The sequence below is a fragment of the Triticum dicoccoides genome, chromosome 2A, assembly GCF_002162155.2.
Source record: "Triticum dicoccoides isolate Atlit2015 ecotype Zavitan chromosome 2A, WEW_v2.0, whole genome shotgun sequence".
Classification (NCBI taxonomy): Eukaryota; Viridiplantae; Streptophyta; class Magnoliopsida; order Poales; family Poaceae; genus Triticum; species Triticum dicoccoides.
The window spans coordinates 675,164,247-675,173,632 of NC_041382.1; the positions used below are offsets into that span (position 1 = coordinate 675,164,247).

General features: G+C 47.4%; 1 protein-coding gene across 1 annotated transcript; it reads left to right on the plus strand.

The window, feature by feature from the left end:
• The first annotated feature begins 2,195 nt into the window (after positions 1 to 2,195).
• LOC119356151 (protein argonaute 7-like) lies at positions 2,196 to 6,828 on the plus strand. Its single transcript, XM_037623068.1, has 3 exons — positions 2,196 to 2,805; positions 3,744 to 4,995; positions 5,133 to 6,828. Exons 1-3 carry the CDS (start codon positions 2,355 to 2,357, stop codon positions 6,577 to 6,579), a joined length of 3,150 nt encoding a protein of 1,049 aa, XP_037478965.1. The 5' UTR covers positions 2,196 to 2,354; the 3' UTR covers positions 6,580 to 6,828.
• The last annotated feature ends 2,558 nt before the right edge of the window (positions 6,829 to 9,386 follow it).

Below are 9,386 nucleotides of genomic sequence, written 5' to 3' on the forward strand. Positions count from 1 at the left end.
GTCGACCTCCTCTTCCCCCTCCTTTATATACGTGGGAGGGGCACACCAAAGACACACCAAGTCTTCTCTTAGACGTGTGCAGTGCTCCCCTCCACAATTACACACCTCGGTCATATCGTCGTAGTGCTTAGGTGAAGCCCTGCGCCGGTAGCTTCATCATCACCATCGCCTCGCCGTCGTGCTGATGAAACTCTCCCTCGTCCTCAACTGGATCAAGAGCTCGAGGGACGTCATCGAGCTGAATGTGTGCAGAACACGGAGGTACCGTACGTTCGATGCTAGGATCGGTTGAATCGTGAAGACGTTTGACTACATCAACCACGTTACTAGACGCTTCTGCTTTCGGTCTACGAGGGTACATGGACACACTCTCCCCTCTCGTTGTTATGCATCTCCTAGATAGATCTTGCGTGATCGTAGGATTTTTTTTTAAAATACTGCATTCTCCAACAGACGCAAGGCAATTCATGAAGGCATCTTTTAGCCACCATTGTCGACTTTCTGTTTTATTCGGTATTTTTTGAATGATCTGGGTCAACTACCTGTTAAGCAAATGGCAAGACCGCAACTGAGATCGGCTGCAACAAGATGGAGCGCTCTAGCAGCGGGATTTGTCAAAATACACGTTGATGCTGTTGTAGGTAGGAATGAGATAGGGATGCTATTGCAGCTATCTGTAGAGATGACACTGGTGAATACCTGGGAGCCTCCGCCACGAGAATTCCAGACATGACTGAACCTGAAATTCTGCAATCAATGGCGTGCAACGAGGGGCTGTCTTTAGCTGCAGATTTGGCGTGCCAGAGACTAGTTTTATCAACGGACTGTGATGCGACAGTTAACCATGTCAAAGGAAGTTACATGGGTCGTTCGGGAGTGATTATTGATGAAATCAAAAGAAAGATTTAGAGCTTTATGGCGGTGCAAATCATACATGATAACCGGGCACTGAATTTTGAGGCACACAGTCTGTCCAGGGCAGCTTTGTCTTTAGATGTTGGTAGGCACTTATGGCTCACTAATAGGCCAGATGTTATTTGTATTCCGCCGAACATTATGTTTGAATAAAGTGCTTTTCAATTCTAAAAAAACATATAAGGTGAGTTGTTCCATGCAACAGTAAGAGCTCGAGAAGAAGTCATATACACGCACTTTTCCTTCGTCGTCCGCCTCATGTTTCGTGATCAAGCTAAGCCACGCTAGGACCTATGCAACGTGTGTGCGATGCCTTCTTTTTGGCACGCAAGAAAGAAATCAAAACGTTTTTTTGCTAGTGGAAGATGAAACTGAATTGTTGTGGACTGTTTCTCTCCCCCTCCCTAGTGGCACACCGCTTCTCTTCCTCTTCTGAGTGGTCAGTTGCAACTCGCCTATAAGCGGTCACCACTTCTCTTGTGCGCGTGCGACATCGTCCTGAAGCTTCACACTGCCTACCTCTTCCCATCTCTCTTCTCCACGCGCACCGAGAAGTGAGACAGTAGGCCTCCGGAACCCCGTCTCTTGTTATTATGTAACTGCTGGATTCTTCTCTGCTGTGGTTGCACATGACTACTTTCTCAACGACGACTATCTCGTCACCAAAATGTCACTACCTGGTGATGGCAATGCGACTGTGAATGCCTCTTCATCCACCATGTTGTATGTGTTCGTATCCCTTTCCGTTAGGGATTGCGTCTAGATTATTAGTACTATCAATTGATTTGGACATGTCGATATCGATATCATAATATTTACTTGATTATATGTCTATACTATGTGTATACTTACTGTTCATTTGACCTTCATGCTTATTATGTTCGTGATGAATTATCTACGCATTTCAGGATTAAATGATATGCAAAATTGCTCAAATATTCTGCAAAGATGATTTAGACACTCTATTGAAGTACTACTTTCATGACAGGTTGTTTTGATGATCTAGACAATTTTATCAACAAAATGACACACAAACTATTGAAGATATTCCAAGAAACCGGAAAGACGACTAGGCAGCAGGACAGCAGCAGAAGGGAGGAAACTTTTAGAAACTTTTAAGGCGACAGCAGGAGAGCATTGCATCTCGCACAGTGGCGCAGCACAGCTCCGGTTTTGCGCAGCACAGCTGCACAGCTGCCTGCGCAGACGCTCCCTCTGCCACCCCATTAATGCCGACCCCATCCCCCCTTCCCACCCCCACTCCTCCTTCCTTCACTTCCCCTTCCTTCCCTACCTTTTGCCCCCCTACCTTCCAACCATCCAAGAAAACCCCAACCCACAGCCCAAGAACACGACAAGAAGCTGGGGTACTTCCGCACCAAAATCTGCATACGGACAGATTAGTTTGGGTTAACTCTCCCAGCGAGTCCTTGGCGGCCATGGAGAGGGAAGGGGGGCCCAAGTTCGAGCGGAAGGCCGGAAGAGGGGGCGATGGTAGAACCGCTGGTGGTAATGGCGGCGGCGGCGGGGGCGGCGGCGGCAGTGGCGGGAATGGGAGGTGGAAGTGGAGCGGAGTTTACGGTAGCGGCGGCGGCGGCGGCGGCCACCGACAGTACCCGATCATCCAGGCCTACCCGGCGCTCCTCCCCCTGCCTATAAACTCCGGCCGCGCGCATAATAACGGAGCGGTCGCGCTGCCCCTGCCGCCGCCTGTGCTGCTGTACCTGCAGCAGCCGCCGCCGCTGCACCTGCTCCCCGCCGCCGCCACGTGCTACGGGAAACCCATGGCCGGCGCGGCGCAGAGGGGGCCAATGTGGACGCACCGGCCATCCAAGAAGCCGCCGCCGCCCCCGCACGCCGTCACCGCCGCGCTTCTGCCGCTCCCGCAGGGTAAAAAGCACCTTTTTCTCGGTTACTTCCCGCATCTTTGTTTTTGTATTTTCTACTACTAGTTCATATATAATACCTGGGTGGTTGTGTTCCCCCAATATATTACTCAATGCGAGCTAGAGTAGTTTTTACTTGCAGCTATTTTTTTTATGGGTGATGATGATGCATAGTTTGATGTGAAGTGGTGTCTGCTAGCTGTATAGTTAGGGATTAATGGCTTGCCATACAAAGGTAATGCAGTACAGTGTTTTCGGATCAATACTACAGTGCAGTATAGTTAGTCAAATGGAATGTCAGGAAGCTTGTGATTTCATGGATTTGTACTTTTGATTGTATGCTTGTCTGCTGTTCCTTTTGTGCCATATATTGGATTAATCTGCATTCCTTCGGAAGGTGGGATGCAATTTTGACAGTTTGAGCCGAGACACAGCCAAAGTGCTATTTGCGGTACTGTGGATGACACCTTTCTCACTTGAAAGCTAGACCCCTTTCCACTCCTCATGAATGGGGGCATGGTTATCTTTTGGGAGGATCTGCTGGTAAAAAAAATGTTCAATTACCTTTTCTTCCTTTTTGTTGGTACAGTCATGTGCCATTATCTTGGTGCTTGTGCTACTGCTATCTATTTGCTCCATGGTTGCACTTGTTATCTACTCCCTCTGTTCCTAAATATAAGTCTTTTTAGACATTTCAAATGGACTACAACATACATCCGCATGTAGACATATTTTAGAGCGTAGATTCACTCATTTTGCTCCGTATGTAGTCACTTGTTGAAATCTCTAGAAAGACTTATATTTAGGAACGGAGGGAGTATAAGATATAGCTATTGCTATTGTCATTCCCTTGCTTTACATGAGAAGTTATCTTCCTGTAACCACTAGTACATATGATTAGATTCTCTGGCTCCTTACATGTCAGTATCAATGTACTAGCAGATGCCAAGACGCTTCCGCACAAAAAGTTCTCCATACATGAGAAGAAGGCATCTGATGTCGGAATGGATCATGCAAACGGCCATCATAGGCCCTCAAGCAATCACCAAAGAAGTCCCATTGCGCGGAGACCAGACAGTGGGGGGATCGAGGGGGCTGTGATTCCTCTTTCTGCAAATTATTTCCTTGTGCGGTTCAGTCCGGATCAAAAGATTTTCCAGTATGATATTGACATTGCCCCACATCCATCGAAGGAAACAGCAAGAATGATCAAGAACAAGCTTGTTCAAGAAAATTCAAGTGTTCTATCCGGTGCGCTGCCGGCCTTTGATGGCCGCAGGGACCTTTATAGTGCTATTGAGTTTCAGGAGAACAAGGCTGAGTTCTTCGTCAATCTCCCAGTTGCATTAGCACGATGTCCAGTAGATAAAAAGAATGGACACATGCTTGACAAACAGAATTTTAAAGTTTTCAAGGTGAACATTCGATTGGTTTCAAAGCTAAGTGGTGAGGACTTGAATAAGTATTTGACCGAAGATATGGATGGCATTTCACTGCCTCAAGATTACCTCCATGCGCTGGAAGTCATCTTGCGAGAAGGTGCCATGGAAAGTTCCGTTCTAGTAGGCCGGTCTTTGTATCCACGCTCTATGGGAGAAGCAAGGGAGATTGGTGGTGGGGCTGTTGGATTAAGAGGTTTCTTTCAGAGCCTGAGACCAACCAAGCAAGGTCTTGCCCTTAATGTTGACCTCTCACTCACAGCATTCCACGAGAGCACGGGCATGATTCTTTACTTGCAGAAGCGCTTTGACTTCTTGAAGGACCTTTCACATCAAAAAGCTAGGGCTTTGTCAGAAGAGGAGCGGAGAGAGGTGGAGAAAGCTTTGAAGAACATTCAGGTTCGTGTATGCCATCGTGAGACCGACCAAAGGTACCATGTGCATAGCTTGACCAAGGAGACAACCGAAAACCTCAAGTTTCGAGATCGAAGTGCCAAAGATCTTATGGTGGTGGATTACTTCAAGGAGCAATACAACCATGATATACAGTTCAGGAACATGCCATGCTTGCAGATTGGTCGGAGCAAACCATGTTATGTGCCAATGGAGCTTTGTGTAGTTTGTGAGGGTCAGAAGTTTCTTGGCAAGCTCTCAGATGAACAAACCTCCAAGGTTCTCAGAATGGGGTGCCAAAGACCAAGCGAAAGAAAGGGAATCATAAAGGGCATTGTCGAAGAAGAATTTGGTGCTGGAAGGTATGGTTCATCATACTTGTCTTATAATAGTTTTGCAGCAGCACTTGTGAACTATAGAAGTGTCTTTTGTTCTAAGAAAAAATACTCTATGACTCTGTCATGCAGATTTAATCATAGCTACCTTACTTTTCTTGCAGTAATTCTTACACCGACCAATTCAATCTCCAAGTGTCAAAGGACATGACACAACTCTCTGGGAGGGTTCTCTTGCCACCAAGACTCAAGTTTGGTAGTGGAGGGCGCATTACGGATATGACGCCACACCGATTTGATCGTCAATGGAGTTTGCTGGACAGCCATGTTACTGATGGCTCCAAGATTAAAAACTGGGCCTTGATAAGCTTTGGTGGTACCCCGGAGCAGCACTCCTACATTCCAAAGTTTGTCAACCAGCTATCAAGTCGGTGTGAGCAGCTTGGGATTCTTCTAAACAAGAAACCCGTCATCAGCCCATTGTTTGAGCGGATCCAACTTCTCAATAATCCTGGCATTTTGGAGAGTAAACTCGGGAAAATTCAAGAAGCTGCATCAGGCAACCTGCAACTACTAATCTGTGTCATGGAACGGAGGCACCGTGGGTATGCTGACCTGAAACGGATTGCTGAAACGTCCATTGGTGTTGTGACACAGTGTTGCCTTTATCCCAACTTAAGCAAGCTGACCGTGCAGTTTGTGGCCAATTTAGCCCTAAAGATGAATGCTAAGCTTGGGGGATGCAATGTTTCCCTCTACAACAGCCTGCCATGCCAGATTCCCAGAATATTTTCAGATGAGGAGCCAGTGATGTTCATGGGTGCTGATGTCACACACCCTCACCCACTCGACGACTCAAGCCCGTCGGTGGTCGCCGTAGTTGCAAGCATGAATTGGCCTGCGGCAAACAAGTACATCTCCAGGATGAGGTCGCAGACGCACCGGAAAGAAATAATCGAACACCTGGATGTGATGACTGGTGAACTGCTTGAGGAGTTCCTGAAAGAAGTTGGCAAGCTCCCTGGTAGAATCATATTCTTCCGGGATGGTGTGAGCGAGACGCAGTTTGACAAGGTCCTCAAGGAGGAGATGCATGCCCTGCGAGTGGCCTGTTTGAGGTACCCAGGCTACAAGCCCCTGACCACGTTCGTCGTGGTTCAGAAGAGGCACCACACCAGGCTCTTCCACAGGGAGAAGAACGGTGGCTCCACACACTATTCCGATCAGAACATACCGCCGGGGACGGTGGTCGACACAGTGATCACGCACCCGAGGGAATTCGACTTCTACCTGTGCAGCCACTGGGGCACCAAGGGGACAAGCCGTCCAACTCATTACCACGTCCTGTTGGACGAGAACAGGTTCCAGTCCGACGAGGTGCAGCAGCTGATACACAATCTCTGCTACACCTTCGTGCGGTGCACCAGGCCGGTGTCCCTTGTGCCCCCGGCGTACTATGCGCACCTCGCCGCGTACAGGGGCAGGCTGTACCTTGAGAGGTCAGATTCGGTGGCCACCAGCTGCACGACGCTGTACAGATCCACTCCATTGCAGACGACGCCCCTGCCTAAGGTCAGTGACAGTGTGAAAAGGCTCATGTTCTACTGCTGATGCTCTGCCTTGGATCCAATGTATTTTGCACATTTTCTTCTTCTGCAGTGTATTCTGCATCTGCCCGAATTTATCTAGGAAACATGTATAGTGGTGTCCTTGGACAACGATCATGCGCATGGCAGCAGCATCCTACAGTGGTTGGATGTTGGTGCTTGGTTGCATTATGCAAAATTCTGATACCGAACTGCTTGCATTCCTGGAGACGTACCACCTATGCTGCTATGGTGGGGCTTTGCCTTTTCTACAGCCTGGATGGTGAAATTGGTCCCTTTTTTAGCACTAAAATCCCTTCTTTATTCATTCATAGGCAGAGTTAGGGCATCTCCAACTCTGGCCCCAAAATTGGACACCTTATTTGTACGCGTACTAGTTCACGAAGTGGTACGGGAGCTGGCCATTCAACCATGCCCGCATACATTTCAAGGGAGCTCCGCATACATTTCAAGGAAGCCGGCCATTCAACCATGCCCACGTACATTTCAAGGGAGCTCCGCATACATTTCAAGGAAGCCGGCCATTCAACCATCCCCGCATACATTTCAAACCACATTCCAACAAACCGGATGAATTTTATCAAACATGACAGAATTTAGCAAAGTTTGGACATAATTTAAATAAAATGGCCGATATTTTGTATGCTTTACTAAACCAAGCCCACAATACTCAAAGTAATTATAGAAAATAGCATAATTCATCCATGCAAATATCTCTAGTACAACAATAGTTCAAATTCAATGAGATAACCAGATGTTCAACAAGTTTTTCGAAATCATCCATTCCAAATTCAACGATACTAGAGCCAAAGTCGGCACATGTTGTCCCACACAAACTGCCCCTTGAGCTTCATCCAACAACGTGTGTGCGTGAATGGCCTGCGGTCGGTCCTGTAGTACGTCGCAACACGTGCACGCTATACAACATGTACATCAACATTGAGTGAATGAATAAATTAATCAACATGTAGAGCAACATGAAGCAACCGATCTCAATGGTTGACGAGCCCAATGGCCACTTTGTCTCCACTTGGTGAATCACACTGCAAAGCGACTTCACATTGTGTGCATGGATGACGTGCATGTTGTAGGGCACAAAGTTCTTTAACTCATGAAACAAAGCATGCAATTTTTTCCAAAAGGTCGGGCCCTTGTTCATGCCTACAAAGTCCTTATAAATGGCCAACCACACATCACACAACAACTCATCTTCGTACACGAGTACCATATCGTTCTGATTCTCTAGAAAACAATAAGAAGTTTTAAAAAAAAGCTCAATGGCATTTGATCGAACACCTACCGGGCGCGGTGTCCGCCATAGATGGCGTTGGCGGGGATGTAGAGGGATTCCTGGGTGGACAACGGCGTAGTCCAAGGCCGGCAGTCTCGTGGGTGGGGTTTGTGGACGTCCAAAGATGCCTGGGCGGCGGTCGGAGAGGTACAACGACGGCGACAGACGACGAGGGTGCGGATGAAAGGAAGGTGGCGGGGGCAGGGGTGGACTGAAAGAAAGGGGGATCGGGAGGGGGATTCTAGTGGGCCTGGGGTGTCGGAGTCCTACGTGGCTGGCGTCCGGACTCCCGCAAAGCCCCTCTCTCCCCACCCCGAGTTTGCCTCCGGTATATGGGAAAATGGACATCTGGACTAGCCTGCGGACGGATACCGGACCGTGTTGGATGGCAAAAAATGTTCGGATCACGCGGTCCGGATGGATGCGAGCGGCTTGAGGGTCCGCAATGAAGATGCATTTACATCGTTAATAAGCAAAGGGGTCATGACCACAAGGGCATCATCCATCCGCACACTAGGGCTACAAAATCTACCTGCACACTAGGACTACAAAGCCTGGCTTGCCTAGAACATGAGAACTTCTGCGGCATCATCCACCCACATACATGGGAGTACTGGCGGGTGCAACTATCGAACCATTCATTCTCGAGTAGTTGGTTGGAATACTACTTTTGGTGTGAAAACTCTTATCCTGACCTTTATGGTCGTGCTCAACAATGAAAAACTTGTGTTATTACCTTGTTGAAATGTTGTCTACTTGTTCTGATTTTCTTCATGACTGGTCTTGATAAGTAGGATCAAAATCTTTGTCCATGCCATATTTGGCCGGACGAGGCATGTGATGACATTTATCCCTTCTTGAAGGCATTGTTGTGAAAGAAGTAATCTTAATCATATGTTTTTATTTCATATCTCGTAATGATTTGGTCGGTTGTGTTTGTTTTGTAGTTTGCTTAATATAATAAGAATTTTTATGTGCATTATAATGACGTAGAAATCGTGAGAGAACTCCTATCCACGCAAAAGATCGCTACACCACATGATTGACTTTGATTTGGTGACACTTCTTGAGTACCCGTCTCAAGCTCCGGGGTGAAAACCTTGGATCTGATCTAGCAATGTCGATGTTTTTTGCATTGTTACCTAGTTGAAGGCATTGCTCAAATATGATCGAACTTATTCTTCAGGGAGAAAACCTAGATTCTAGCCTTTGGTGGTTGGATCCGATGACCACAACGCTTGAGCGTTGTTCCCTTTCCTGAAGGTGTTGCTTTTGAAGAACCTCATTGTCCATGTGATGTTAATGTTGGGGAACGTTGCATGGAAAATAATTTTTTTCTATGCACACGCAAGATCTATCCATGGAGATGCATAGCTATGAGAGGGGGAGAGCATCTAAATACCCTTGTAGATCGCTAAGTGGAAGCGTTTATCAACGCGGTTGATGTAGTCGTACACCTTCACTATCCGTCCCGATCAAGTACCGAACGTACGGCACCTCCGCATTCAGCACATGTACAA

Excerpts from the sequence above, each read along its gene's own strand:
- LOC119356151 (XM_037623068.1), top strand. The coding sequence starts at position 2,355 with ATGGAGAGGGAAGGGGGGCCCAAGTTCGAGCGGAAGGCCGGAAGAGGG. Across the intron at positions 2,806-3,743 it reads GCTTCTGCCGCTCCCGCAGG|ATGCCAAGACGCTTCCGCAC; the intron begins GTAAAAAGCACC and ends ATGTACTAGCAG. Across the intron at positions 4,996-5,132 it reads GAAGAATTTGGTGCTGGAAG|TAATTCTTACACCGACCAAT; the intron begins GTATGGTTCATC and ends CTTTTCTTGCAG.